General features: G+C 39.8%; 1 protein-coding gene across 9 annotated transcripts in view; it reads right to left on the reverse strand.

The window, feature by feature from the left end:
• ELMO1 (engulfment and cell motility 1) overlaps positions 1-15,842 on the reverse strand; it is a 300,321-nt gene that overhangs the window by 17,871 nt on the left and 266,608 nt on the right. For all 9 annotated transcript variants that reach the window (XM_064418260.1, XM_064418282.1, XM_064418276.1 and 6 more), the window contains 2 exons: positions 10,984-11,147; positions 5,293-5,405 (listed from right to left, as the gene is read on the reverse strand). In XM_064418260.1, the coding sequence (XP_064274330.1) occupies positions 5,293-5,405; positions 10,984-11,147 (277 nt within the window). The remainder of the gene's footprint in view (positions 1-5,292; positions 5,406-10,983; positions 11,148-15,842) is intronic.

The raw sequence follows: 15,842 nt of genomic DNA on the forward strand, positions 1-15,842 counted from the left end.
CAGGGCAACTGTGAGTTCAGGAAGGAATGGGGTTTGTTTTGGTTTTAGGTCCAGGCTTAAGAATTTTTCCCAAAGACTAGGTCTCTTCTGTGGCCTGTTTTGTATCCAGTATTACTACACCTACCTCCTGCTCAGAGCAAGAAGCTGTAGAGACGGCAGCCACTAACCACAGTTTAGAGATGATGTGGACTTGACATTTCATCACAAATTTCAGACACTACACTTTCTAGTAAATCCTTATGTCTTTCAGCTTACTGACCATTGATGCAATCACATTAGGGTGATAGAAAGAAATTCTTCTTTAGGAAACAGAATTATTAATTCTGGTTTTTAATCTGAAAAGTTCTCAAGCAAATTGTTCTGATTTTTCAGATATTTGCTAGAGCAGCCAGGGGGTTAAATATATCACAGCATATTGTTGAAGATTATAGATGAGGTTAAAAAAAAATTCCAAAGAACAAAATCACCTACAATTTGGCTACAAAAGTAATATTCAAAATTGTGAACAAATAGCAGAGCACAGAACATTTTGCTGATGGGCTACAGAGTGCCTGGCCATTCACACAGTGTGTTTCCAAGTGCATTAATGGCCAATGACTCATATGCCTCTAACAATACTATTCCAGGTAAAGGACTGCTGTGGTTAGTACAGAAGTACTCTATTGTTAGAATCTGGGGAGAAAATAGCTCAGATATGCATGAACAGAAGTCTGAGAATATGTATTTTTTCCCAAGATACATTCAAGTTACTAGTTTCTTTGTTCAAGGAACAGCATCCTTACAGATTTAGCAAGAGAAACCTGCTTTTAAATATATCTGTGAAAACATGTATTTGTGTAGATTTTATCTATAGATGTACGTAGGTATGCATTTTTCTCTTTTTCTTTTTTCTGTCTCTATTAAAATTGTATTGACATTTTCCCTCCAACTCGTCTAAACTGCCTAGGTCAAGCCAGGAAGCTCTCCCAACAACTGGCAAATAATTAACCCTTGGCATTCTTGGAGGCATATTTGGTTAACTGGCTCTCTCAGCAAGTCACAAGCTCACAGAATATTAGGTTTTTTGTGGGACCATGGAGAGTAGAATGAAGTAACAGTAGAAATCAGCTTGGCAGAAAAAAAGTTAAAGTGTGTGTTGTTCAGAACTGAGAGTTACTTATCCTAGCAAGAGATGGAAAACCTGTCTTCACTTGATTTTTTTGTTTCAAGTTAAGATTTCTCTTTCCAGGTTACTTCCATGGCACCTTGTGTTTTTAATTTAATGGTATGTATCACCAGGGTTTCCCTTGCTTCCAAAAATTACTGTTTGAGAAACCTCATGTTGGCTGCAAAACCACTTTAATAACATGCAATTTCTCTACAATCTTTGTAAAGGTAAAAAGGGAATTTATTTTCAATAGTGCGCCCAGCAACATATACTACAAATGTACTGGATGACAGCATTAGAAGTATCTATTATCCTCAATAAAATGACTTTATCTGCTACTTAGCTCTACTGGAAATAATAACTACTGGGGTTGTAGAGTGCTTGGCAGGTGTTTGCTTTACTCTTCTCTCTTTTCTTTTAGGAATTATCTAAGGAAGAAGAAAGCTGAAGAGATCTATCTTTCAGCAGATGTTCATGGCCCAGGAACAAAGTAGGGATTTGCAGAGCATGATGATCTGCTGTTGAACAGTGATCAGAAGGATAGGTTAGATTTTGCTGTTTCATTTCCAAATGATTAAGACACTTAACAAAAACCCAGGAGTTACTGCTGCAGTTCTCCCATAAAAACCTTGCAGGGGAAAGGGCATGTATTTTTTGGAAGTGCTAAGGATCCTGCTGGGACAACAGTGATATTTCTGAATTTCAGCTACAGAGAGATCCTGCTATGATAATCCTGTGCTGAAACACAAAAAGCAGAGATCTGAATATAGATACCTCATGGCTTAATCTTCAGCATCCCCCTAGTGAATCACCTCCTGGATTGTAGGCTTTCCAATGCTAAGTATATATGAAAGTGTTTAATCTCTTCTCAAAAGGCCGTAAGAGGCTGAAAACTCCCTTCTCATTTTTTTGTAAGTCAATTTTTGCAACTTACTGTGACTAACCATGTGTGTCCTACCACATGTTCAAACAACAATCTTAATAGAAGTTTGCTCTGGAGTCTTTATCATGGGCTAAGGCCTGTTAATTATCTTTAAATGGGCAATTTAATGCTTTCAGCTTCTGTGTAGGGCACGTTCAAGTTCTTCTTGTACAATCTGCAGATTCATGACATTTGCTCCAGGATTGTCTTAAGGGAAGAAAATAAGCATAGGAAAGGCAAAAAAAGCATATATGTACAGCATATAGTATTAACACCTACCTGATCATGCTACCCTCACAAGTAGATTGCCACATAACAGGCAAATCGTGATGCCTCAGAGCAGTACTCCTTTCAGTTTCAGTTCCATGTCAACCTGGATGGCCCTTTCAGAGCCTTGGTAATGCTCCATAACAAGTGGATTCAGTTGGAGCACCAGGTGGGTGACAAGGGCTCCTGAACCCCCTGAGGTAGCACCAGGCAGGGAGGTGGGTTGAGAGAGAGGAGATAGGGATGTGGGACAAAGCTAACAGAAGACACACTCAGAATCTGGGACCTCTACTATTTTTAGCAGGACATTCAGAGGAATTATCTGAAAGACTGACTGTCATAATGTTTAGCATCACTAGCTAAACCTCGGATCCTCTATTCATTTTACTTTATCTTCTAGTTCTTGACATCATGACAGCCCTGGTTTTACAGTTTGTGTTGCTTTGGGGAAGAGGAGATGTTCCTGAAGGATAAATGCTGATTTCAAGAGAGCTTCTTCCACTCCCTGTGGTCTGGCAGTATTTGCTATTTGGACTGTGCTAGGCACTGTACATACCTTAAAAAGGATCCCAATTGAATGGCTTACAAGCCACGCATGTTTCATTAAATCACACTGTATTAGGTCACAGAATCACAGAGTATGATGAGTTGTTGGAAGAGATTCACAAGGATCATGGAGTCCAATTCCTGGTCCTGCACAGGACCATCTCCAAACGTCCCAACCATGCGCCTGAGAGCACTGTCCCAATGCTTCTTGAACCACTTCCCTAGGGAGCCTGTTCCAGTGCCTGATCACACTCAAGGCGAAAAACCTTTTTCTAATATCCAACTGAGACCTCCTCTGAACTCAGCTTCATGCCATTCTCTCTGGTCCTGTCACTGGGCACCTCAGGGAAGAGATCAGTGTCTGCCCCTCCTCTTCCCCTCATGAGGAAGTTGCAGACTGCAATGAGGTCTACCCTCGGTCTCCTCTTCTTCAGGCTGAACAGACCAAGTGACCTCAGCTGCTCCCCACATGGCTTCACCTCAAGGCCCTTCACTATCTCTGCTGCCCTCCTTTGGACGCTTTCTAACAGCTTAATATTTTTTTTTTTATATTGTGGTGCCTCAAACTAAACACAGGACTCGAGGTGAGGCTGCCCCAGTGCAGAGCAGAGTGGGACAATCCCCTCCCTTGCCCGGCTGCCAATGCTGTGTCTGATGCACCCCAGGACAGGGCTGGCCATACTGAATTTAGTCCTGGTGGCCTCATGCATCATCATCCTCTAAATGGTTTTGTGTCTACTGCTTCCCTCACAAATGATATTTTTCCCTTCTGTTTCAGGGAATACAGGAAGTCTATCATAAAGCATACACAACTCTCAAGGGCATGTGGAAACATGACCTCCTAAATGGGCTTCCATCTGTGAAAAACAATCTATTTCAGTGAAGATAATGTTCTTTGAGGCATGGTTACGTGTTTTATTTGTTTCCAAAGAATCATGAATTATTTCTGGCCCTGTATAAATGTGACATCAAAGCAATTAATCTCATGACCTATAGAATTCACTCCAAGGCATGATAGGAAGCAACCCTCTCAACTGAGGACGAGAAGACTGGATTGATTTTTAAAAAAAATAATTATTTTTTAGCTTCAACTGTACTCTTATAAATTGAATGAATTTACATTCCCTAAGGCTCTTGATCCTATAAATCATGAACTAACAACAATTTAAGATAAAATAAACAGTCTATCTTCCTCTTGGAGATCAGCCAAAAGAAGAATATTTGCTACAAATCCTGCTCCTTCCCTTTGAATTTGAGTCATTTGGATTAGGCTGTAAGAGGAATAAAATATACAACCCTCACTACTGGTAGCCAGACAAACTACACGTTACTTTTCCTACATTCACTCCATGAGTACATTGATGAAGGAAAAACATGTATCATGCCTCTCTATCCAGTCTGTACAGAAATTCACAGGGGAATACTGACCATCTGTCTGTGCAGTGAGCTTCATATGTGTTTGTATGCCTGACAGAGAGGCTACGAATAACCTCCCTACATTAAGGAAAATTGCCTCCTTGTTTCTAAGGAAGGAGGCATTGGAGGGATACTTCTCTCTGTGAAGAATGCACTTTTCCCCAATGTCTCAAATATTGATCTTTGTCAGTTCTTACTCTTAGCTTTTGTAACTTTTAATTTGTTCTGTGTTTACAGAGAAAGACAAACAGCAATCTGAATCCTCACAAAAATGAGGGGTTTAAAGGGAAATTTTGGATACGACCTCTAATTAATCAGCTGAATTTACACTAGGTCCTTATTACATTATCTGGAGAAAGAAACGTGCATCCCTGAAGGGAAAAGAACCATAGGGAGTTCTATCGTATAGAATGAGCAGTGACTCGTAGAATTGGGAAAATAATCTTATATCAATCTTATATCAATCAAGTATTCATATGGAGGTACATGAATTACTGATATAAGTGCTTTCAAAAAGCATGTTTAAACACCATAATAAAATTATATGGCAATGTAAGACTAAGCCAAAGGACAGGCAGTACTGGAGGGAAGGGTGCTGAATGAACTTGTTGCATACATAAAGGTGATGAAAGCCTGGGAGATAAAATTCAAGTTTCATGTGCTAATCCTGCAAAGACATTGTTTTGAGATGAACAAGAAGTCTGAAAATTCAGGCAGAAATCAAAATACTAATTTCAGAATGTGAGACTGCTGCTTGAGATTTTATCAAAGGCTGAACTTGTTCCAGATCATCTTTGTGATAAGGCTGAAACCAGTTTCAGGGGAACAGGAAATCCTGAAAATTTGTAACTTGGAGATGCTTTCAGATGCCTCCTGGTAAAAGCAATCAAGACAGCACTACAACCAAGGATTCTGCCAATGAAAACAGTATTCCTCAGCTCAACTTATAGACCAAGTGACAATATAAAGCCAGACTGGGAAGTCTGAGCTGTACCTTGCCGACGTCGACTGTTGAGTTTCCTAAAGCAGGTGCCCTCCACAAGCCGATTGAGACGTTGCTGCTTGATCAGTTCTAAGATCTCTGGCTGAATCTTCTCCTTTAGTTCCCTTGGGAGAGAAAGTAGGCACTTGTAAAATTCAATCAAAGACCATCCTCCTTCCTCTGAAACAGTCTCACAAGATGTTCTGCAAGGTGTTTGAAGAGGACATCAGTCACAGACAAGCCCAGGTCAGCATCTAGTCTGTCCCAGAAAAAAATCCCTTTTTCTTTTAATAAAGAATGGGAGTCGGGATATCTTTGTTGTAGACATCTCCCTGCTACAACATCAGTGTATGACTCAGGCTAGTTGCTAGTTTTTATATTACTTTACACATTCTAAAAATAACACTTGCTATAATGCATCAACAAGATTTTTCCACAGCGAATAATGCTCTTTCATCATGCTTCACCTGTGAAGCTTATTTGAGGGTCTGTCACCTTTTGTTGCACAATCCTATGCTGGCATACTTCTCTAGCACTATTATTTAGGGCAACACAAGAAGGCTAGAACATTTTGAAGCAACAATAACAAGCAAGGAACAATGCCAATGAGTGAAACTGATGATCAGCGTTACATTCTTGCTCTTAATTTCATATAATTTGATTACTTTATTATTATCAGAATTTGTGGAAGACTAACACGACTAGGAAACACCCAAGGATCCAACTTCACCTTTGTCCAGGAGTGCAGAGACCTACAATACATCTAGAAATAATCTTATGTATGCTTCATAAAATCCATTTTCTCCATCTTACTTTGATAAGGGTTCAACATGTCAAGAACTAGGCAGAAAACATATGCACATAATATTTAAAGTTTAATTTCATACACCATCACATGGATTCACAGATGTCTGAATTCATCAGTTATATCCTCACTTAGATTCATTAAGAATACATAAAAGACAGGTTTAAACATCAACTCGACAGCAAGCCTAGTAAGATTAAAAAGAAATAACTGAATGTGTAGAGGATTTATAAAATATGAAGTTTGTCAGAACCATAATTTTGCATTGCTGTGCAAATTGGGTAATACCAAAAATCATTCTGTCTGGCAGTATGTTCCAGCAATCATCATCAAAAGGAAGCTAAGCTGTGGTATCCCATAGAGACAACAAAAAAATTTTCTCTTCTTGAAAACTCAGGAAGCCCATTCTCTGCTGATTTCCACTCATTTGGATCCTATGCCTTTGATCTGACAGACTCCCACTGAAATCACCACCAGTCCTCTGTAACAAAGATCAGGCCTTTAAAATAAAATGCCCTCTTTCCCCTAGGTGGTGACGAAATGATTGGATGCATAATCTGCTGCATATTTACAAGCTGTGAAAATCTAGCTGGTCAAAAACCCAAGGAAGCATTGTAACTATAGAAACAGGCCATCTTTTGGAAATGTGTTATTAGTCCTTTAGGACTTGAATTTTCAAGCACTGTTGTTTTCTCATTGGGATCTAAGATATAAATATGTTGAATGGTTAAATACTGTGATTAAAATAATTTTGTGCTTGAATAAATGTCGTGCCTTTACTGAGCTTGTGAGCTTCTCTATTCCTCAGGTAAAACCTGACAGCGGGGGCTGAGGATAACAGTGTTAAAACGCAAGTGTGGATTACTCAGCAGTTCAGGCTGCTGACTAAATCTCCAGCTGGACTAATTTCAAACATTCAAGACTGGTATAAACATCCGTTTGATAGTTAGGTAGTTTAACTGAGAAACTGGATGGTTATCATTAAGTAGGCGCTAAAGATATCATAACATTGTATTTGTAAGGCACTACCAAAAAACCAAAAATGAATGGGTCACCCAGCACATTAACATCTGAATGTTTGGTCATAATACTCTGTCTTCTGGCCTCTAATGCCCCATCCGCCCTTTACAAACCAGAGGAAGAGAAGGACTTTTTAACCAATACAAAATGAAACAGGTAATCCTCTCTAAAATACTTCAGTGCCTAAGGAAGACTTTGCAGGGGAGAAGGGGAGGTAAGAAAGAAGGGACCTTTGGTTGCATTCTGGAGGCCCACTGCACACATACACTTTTGCTCTCACAGTCATGAAGCTCAGTGTGCTACTCTCTTTTGTTTGATGGTCCTTGAACTTGATCACACAGAGGTTGTGGAGACAACTCATTTTTCCAGAAGAAACAGTCTCTGGTAACTCTTGACTTAGTGAAAGCCTGTAAGACCATCAGGCCCTTGCCATAGTGACTTACTGCACTTACTGTCTTCAGCAGCTCATGCTAACACAAGGTTACTCTGACTTGTATGGTTCTCAGCCATTTTTCTGACATCACGACTCCAGATATATTTTTGCAAGGTGATCCTGCCGCTCAGTGCTCTTCACTGTCAAGGTTTCTGTTGCACCATTTTGAGGTGACAGAAATGGGTCAGAACAATCAAACCAACTATATTTCCTTCTGAAAGCCATCTGAATGCAATAAAGTTCTGTTCCTCACCATCAGTGCCTAAAGACAGGAGGGTTAGGAAAAAATCATGCAAGAAATACGCCCTCCTGCCTAATTTTAAAATCCATCAGTAACAATCAGCTAAGGGAAGATCATAAATGCAAATACATTTTGTGAATATTTATTTATTGTCCCTCAGATGACATTTGCTTAACAGTTTGTGCTTTGTGCAGAGAGAGAACAGACTTAAGTCTAAGGAGACAGTGACCTTAAAAACTGCCATTAGTTTCCTACTGTCTCTCTGGCCCTAAGAATGTAAAACGTTTGGGTACTGGTGAGACAGAGGGGTAGAGGGAAGCCCACATTAATATCTATGATTGCTAATTTTGTGATCTCATTGGTCTTAACACTGGAGGCAATACTTACAGCAGTCACTTGTTTTTAAAACATCTGAAAATCATTAGAAATTATTTTCAAGTTTTTCACATTACACAAATGCTTCTTCAGCACCAGTTAAACTGTCTTTAGCTTTTACCTTTCCAGCTTATAGTTAAGACTCACTTGATAGTGGTTTTCTTTCCAGGATGGGGCACATTACAGACATTTAAATTATTACAATACAATGGGAGAGTAGTCCCAGAACTAGTTTCATGTGTTTTGTCCTTTTATCGTTCTAGCATCTAGCTATGCTCCCTCTCCTGATCATGCATTCAGAGCACTAGTGACTCTTTCTAACATTGCAGAGAAATATGTAAGATAAAAAGCAGAAAAGCATGCAGACACCTTCCTCTCTTTCCCTGTGTGTTGCTGATTTCACACAGATGTTACTTAGTAATGATTCCCTAGTTGCCATTAACTCCCCTTTAACCAGCAAGTCCCTAATTGGATGCCAAATTTTTATCTAGCATTAACCCATCTCTGTTGCCTTTTAACTTGTCTAGGCAATCTCTGGTCCTCTATATGTCCACAGGATTCCTAGACAACTTCTTCTACAGCCATTCAAAATAAAAGTGAAATACTTTATAATTTCATTAGGGAATGGCAGTTTGAGTGATCAATGACAATCCCAAATCCCTGAATCTATTTTGAAGGACTTTTTATTCTTCCTAATCAAAAGTAGGTACTGATAAAGCTTTACTTCACATGACACAAACATGCTCATATAAAAGAAACAACTAATCCTTGCAAAACAAGTTTGTTGTAGTTATGAGGATCTAAGGCAACACATTCCAGTTTACATTCAAACACAACTTCACTGAAGCTTCTCTTATCCAGCAGCTTGAATGCTTAAAACTACAGTGCTTCATACAATGAATAGAAAGACTTCTATCATGTTCAAGGAAGGAAAAGCCATTCCCTGATTGCCATATTCTCAAGCAGAATTAAACAAGGTCTGCTGATGTTACAGGCACCACTGTGCACAATCTCTTTTAGCATATCTGCAGGGCTTTAAAATATACAGCACAGCCACGATTGCTCTTTTCACTCACAGTCTCTTTCCCTACAATGGGGCCATGATTCTGTACTTCTATCAGCTGTGCCATCTATGCAATTTGACAGAGTTCAGTACAGGGAATCAAATCAAAGCACAAAATGAAAGGACTGTTTCTTTTCACAGTCAAGAACAAGTGATCATGGATGTAATCAAAATGCAAATGCATGGAGTTAAATCTCTGCAAATGCAGTTGTGATTGCTTAAACACCTTATCGATTTACTTAGCCTTTATAGCCTTTAGGCTTAGCCTTTATCCTGAATTTGAAATGATTCTCTGGTAACACTCCAGTTGCTTTTAACTATTTCTGTTGGCTGTTTCACTTGCTCCATGATTGGGAAGGAGACTGCACTGTGGCAGCAACTAGCCAGAATGACACTGGAAATGAATTGCACAGGGCATTGGTAAGTCTTTCAATGCTAGGTGATGGTGCAAGAGAATGTAAGTAATGGACCTGTATCATACTTAGACTGTTGAGTCATAGGAAAAACACGGAAGATGAGAAGCTTTGGTGATAAGCTTTGCAGTTCTGAGCAGCCTGGAACTGCTAAATGTTGCAGAGGATTTGCAGGGGCTCTCTGAGCAGTGTAACAATTCAAAACTAACTGGGACATTTGTAGATTTTTAATTGAGGCATTACTATGAGTGGCATCAGTTCAAATTGGGCATTAGGTTGTATTTTCAAACACACAGGAAACATAAAAGAAGCAGTCCCCCTTTGATTTACACTGGTATGGTTAAAATTTAGTTTGTAATTCTATTTCGCTTACACTTCCACTGTTGCCCTGCCCTGTCCCCAGAGATTGTACTTAGATATCTGTATCCTTTAGAAACAAATCCAAATTTATATCCTGCTTCTGAATCCTGGAATGCTCTGGTCCAAATCCATTTCTATACTTTTGCCTTGGAAAAGCAGATTTAGAGTATCATGAGCTATTCCACTTGCAACAGTCAGGATTTCATGACATTTCAGCTGATGCTTCTGGAGTCCTCACCATTTCTCAGCTGATCTCAAAAGGTTCCTGCTATTCTCAGTACAACATTTGCACAGCACATAGTCTGCATCTGTCCTGTGCCATCAGTTCAGCCACAAGCCCAGACTTGGTCCAGAGCCAAGTGCGGCCTCCACTCCTCATATGACAGAACAAAGAGTATTCTGAGAAATCACAAGGAGCTATGGAGGCAATATTAGCCTTCCATACTTTGCAGTAAACAATGAGCAAAGGACTGGCTAGCTGCCAGAATGTTGCTGTTTACAAATAAGTAAATGAATGCTTGTCATTAACACCAATTTATAATAATGTTATATACAAGGACAATTCTTTTGGAAAGTTAGTGTGTATTGGCTCCTCTTCCTCTGGGCTTCTCCTTGTCTTGCTCAGAGAGGCGTTGAACAGAAGACAAAGTTGTGGTGTTTGATTAGTTGGATTTTATTTTGAAAGACTACTAGCACTAAAATCAGGCTCACAATCATGCAGAGCTAGGAAATGTCAAAGCACTGTTTCATATAAATAAGCCAAGTGAAATCCTGCTGGGATTTGCTGAATCTGGTTTCACTGAACTCAGAGAAAAGTTATGATTCCCAGCAGAAGAAAACATATACTTTAAGCAGATGCCTCACTACTGCCTTTGAGCACAGATCCCTGGATAGCTTTTCTCCCTGGGATTCCCCAGAAGAGCTCACAAATGTCATTCTCCCTTGTTAATCCTTCCATGAAAAAAATGAGTGGGGAGAGAAGACAATACTTACAGAATTGGACGAGACTGGAAATCTTCCTGGTTCATTCTTTCAGACTGGCGTATTTTCAGTATTTCTGTGTAACTGAGATTCTGAAGTTTGCTCTTAAATTGATCCAGAGAGCTAGGCTTGGTAGTGAGTGCTCTCATTATCTGTTCTTTCACTACCTGCATTACCTGCAAGTTAACAAGGAAAGAAAAAGAAGCTGTGTTAACACTTTCTGTGTTTTTGTTTCAAATCTTATTCTGGGTCACACTAAGGTTTCTAGGTACAGAACATGATTAGCCATGTGGTCTCTTAGACAACTTTTCAGCAACATAACCAGAAAATAAGCCAACTTCTGACAGCCTACATCAAAAGCTCATCTGCTCTGCGACAAAACTGGGTTTTTTGAGGGTTTTGGGGAGCTGCTAACTGGCCCATTGCTTCCTTTTATCCCTTACACCCAGAGGCAATGGGCACACACTGGAACATGGGAAACACTTTAAACACCCTTTAAACCCCTTTGAACACCAGGAAACACTTTTTCACTGTGAGAGTGACCAAACTGGTCACTCTCACAGTGAAAAAGGTTGCCCGGGGAGGTGATGGATTCTCCATCCTTGGAGACACTAAAAACTGTGTGGACATGGTCCTAGGCAACTGTCTCTGCGTGGCCCTGCTTGAGGGAAGGCTGACCAAATGATTTTCAGAGGTAGCTTCCAACCTCAACCCCTCTGAGATTCTGTGAGAGCCTTACACTGCAGGCACGTTGTGGCCATATGCAGTGAAGGAAAGAGAACTCACTAAAAAAGACCATTAGTCAGGGAAGGAGAGAGATCACTTTGCCAAGGATATTACAGGATTGGTTTTGAATAAATGCCATAAACAATGCAAACCAAAAAATGGGAATGAAGGATGGCTAGGCAACAGCCATCTATTCTGCATAATAAGTATTTTTTCAGGACAAAACTGCTGAGACACAGTTAACTAAGGAGAATTGCTTGGATCTAGTTCAGATAAATACATATGAGAGATTACTCTCTCTCTCTCTGTAATCCTAGACTAATTTCCTTGGTGATGGTGCAAGTCACATATTTCAAAATATTTATCTGATTATGTGCTTAAATTTGCTGAAAGAACACTTTATCATACTCAGAAAGGTCCATCTCACCCAAATGCCAAAACTAAAGACCAGTAGGAAATGGTAACAGCCCCCAGTATCAAAATGGTAATGACAGAAATCAACGGTTACACAAACAGAAGGCAAACTTTTTACTGTGCTGGTAATTTTCCTGTATTCTTTCATCTTCACCATGCATCTTAAAACAGAAACTCAGCCCCTCAGAGGTTCCCTAATAATTCCAAACCCTTCTATTTTCATATAAATATTTAATTGTTTCACATGTGTTGTTGCCTCAATCTTCTAACTCATTGCCTTCACTGTTTTCTGTTTTTGCTTCCTGAGATGTATCTTCTTTCTCAGATATGATCTAAGCACTCTTTTCAGCTGTGTTCAGCTGGTGAAACTAAGCAACTAAAGTCCTGAAGAATTACTTAGCTGGTCTACCAGCGAGAATTAGCTACTTCCCCATTGAAAGATGAACTCCTGACTGGCACCTGACTGCTCAGAGGAATTAACACCTCCTCTCCTGTATTCACAGTGTACTCACTAGTCCATGACAAACCACTGTAAAACGCAAACCACCTGAATGTTGAAGCACCAGCAAGGTGAGTGGCATAATTCTACTGATTTCACTGGGTTTTGGTTTAACAACTAAAAGGGCTTATGTAATGAAGAACGTGTCCACAAAGGAAACATCCTCAAAATAAGAGCAGGAAAGAGTGAAACGGATAATTCTAGTCCCAAGTTGTATGTTTAAAAATAAGTTCTGTTTTCCACTTTCTGCCCTCTTGATAATGACTACCTATCACTGCTAACTATTTTAAAATATAAATATAATGCTGCAATAACTTATTCATGCATGTAATTTCAGTTTCATTAGTTTGTTCAAATTTCTATAGATCTGCTTTTTTGTTGCTTACATATTGATTTAGTTTCCTAAATCCAGGGTCTCACAATAGGGAAGCTGTCTCTTACAAGTACTTTTTCTCATAGAACAAATGGACAAACAATTTAATAAATACTGCATTTTAGGGAATTGCATGCATGGAGATCTTTCCAGTCTGATCTCTCAACCATCTACATGAAGCAGTACTCATTCTTGGCTAAACTCCGAAAAGGAGGTTCAAATTTAGCAGATTTGGAGTTCTGTCACTTAGCCTTATTTGCAACACCCTTCTCTGTAATTCGTTTTTAGAGTTAACATGCAAACAATGAAAATTCCTCTTCTTTGCTGTTGTGTGGAAGGTCATTCACAGGGTATCAAGAAAGAGCCCCTTGGTCTAGAGGCTGCCCTTGCTCCTAAGAGAGAAATAGGAAGCCTTTGCCCCTGGGCCAGCAGGGGACAATCTCTTGTCTTGTAATGTTTATAGCCAACACCATTTAACTAGCTGGCCAAAGTGTCAAAGCTGCTGCTTCTAGCGAGTCTCCTGAGCATTTGGGAATCACTGCCAAGGACTGTCTGCAAAGGCAGTTGCCAGCCTTTGATTACTGCTCTCTGAGAGACAGCATCAACCTTTCCTCCTCATGTATCTGACCTTACAATGAAATTAAATGTATTCTCCACTCAATGTGATTGCACATAGACACTGTAGACAGTTGTTTTAATTGCATTATGTTTTGCACTCTTACAGAGAAATGAGTGTTTCAGAGGATGCATTTGCTTTAAATCATGTGCTTTTTATCTTGTATGGGTAAGAGAATCCAAGTTTTGAGTGGCAACTAAGAGTGGTAAACTCACTGAAGACATGAAGAGAAAGACAGTAGGAAGAAAACAACTTTTTTTTCAATTAAACGCATAGGACTTTATTCCCCAAATTTTGGATCCGTTTAACATATTTCTACAGCTAGTATCCTGTCATGACATGTTTTTCATTAAGCTGTTTTAGTCTAGTTTGTTATGTATTTTGCTTATTTGACCTCATCTTTGTCATATCATATTCTGACTACTTTGCTTTTCCAACATTTACCTGCTCTCCTCTATCTTGCCATCACAACTTTTGCCTGTGTAAATAAAGTTTATTCTTCCTGGATGGAGCAGAGGTCTGAACTTGGGCTCTACAACAAGGGGTCAAAATAAAAGGAGTGAGAAATTCTTAAAACCAAAAGGAGCTGTTTATCAGGGCCAAACTTTACAGCAAGCTTCTCACTGGTCTTATTTCAGCAGCTTGCTTGCAGCTACAGAAAACACAAACCTCTCTACTCTACTCTACTTACCCCATACTGATGCAAAGCTTGCTCTTGGTACTGACTAGAGAAGCCAGGCAGCCCTCTCAGACACCCACCATTAGCCTGCAGGATTCTGGAAATTTAAGTCTGAGCCTTCCACTCATCAGATAAACTCCTTCTACAAACTCACAGCATCAATCTTTTCAGAAACCTCCTCCAGAACAGCCTGAAGGCCCAGATGTTCACAACAACCCATCTGGGGTGTTACCCAAGTGGTAGTGGTTTTGCACTGAAAAAGGGTAGGTTTAGATTAGGTGTGAGAAAGAAATTCTTACTGTGAGAGTAACAGATTGCCCAGAGAAGTTGTGGATGCCTCACACCTGGAAGTGTTCAAGGCCAGGCTGGGTGGGCTTTGAGTAACCTGGTTAAGGGGAAAGTGTCCCTGTCCATGGTGGTAGGGCTCGAACTAGATGATCTTTAAGGCCCCAGATCACACCATGATTCTCTGATCTGTAGAGCACCAGAGAGGAGATGAACCCTTCTCATACTTTCCTCACAATATCAGTGTTTCACTTGGATAAGCACATCCTTTGATGTGCAATGACAGCAGCAAGAACATGTCTGGATGCCATCAGAGAAGCGTTTAAGTTGTACCTCTTGTATTTTGGGGGAGTTGTTACACTGATTGCTGCTTGGATGGTTGACTCAGGGGCTTGGGTGTGTCAGCATGTAATGCTGACCTATTAATCTTGACAGTTCACCTTCCTTCTGCACAGAAAAGATTTAGATATAAATAACCCACATTACAATGATGTGCTTAGTTCAGTGCTTTCCTGATTTGGCTCAACATTATCAAGTACTGCAAGGTGTGATTCCCCCACCTCACTGCAGCACATGATGAAAGAGCAGCCACTGAACTGCCCTTCATCTGGAGACTCCTCTCTACAACCAGACTTGAAGAACCTGAGATGTGAGTAGTTTTAGGCCCTCATTCACTAGCTTTTTCATGTGACCATGTCAAAATCATCCAACAACCAGGGAACTGGAGGAAAGACATCTCTTTGCAAATTATTTGTGAAAAAATCATACTTAGCTTCCTTCCTATCTAAATGTTCCTGAAAAAAAGTAGCTTGGTTAATACAAGTTAAAGAATGCAGATAGAAACATCATTTAGTGATTGAGATCCAGCTTGATCATTTCAGTGTCACAAAGAGATTTCCTTCAGTTAAATCCACAAGGCAGGCAAAAACAAGGGTGTAGAATGAAATAGCCAAATCACTCTTAATGAACAGTGTTTACTGACAAAGGAGGCTGTAAAGAAAATTTAATTCTGAAGGGAAAGGAAACAACTTCAGTTTACCATCAGCCTGTCAACTCCTTTAATGAAAACTTTACATGTTTAATGTGTGCACCAGATAATTTGAGACATTTTTCAGACTGTTCCAAAGGATATATTGTTACAACTAGATCGATGGTTATGTTTTCAGAGTACTCAGAAGAGTCATCCTGAGAGGCTTCAAGGTCCTTGGAAGATAATTTAATGGTGATTCCCCCCATCCCCCACCCCAATCTCCACATATTGCGGTCTGTGAATTCACTA

This window comes from Passer domesticus, chromosome 1 (assembly GCF_036417665.1).
Source record: "Passer domesticus isolate bPasDom1 chromosome 1, bPasDom1.hap1, whole genome shotgun sequence".
Lineage (NCBI taxonomy): Eukaryota > Metazoa > Chordata > Aves > Passeriformes > Passeridae > Passer > Passer domesticus.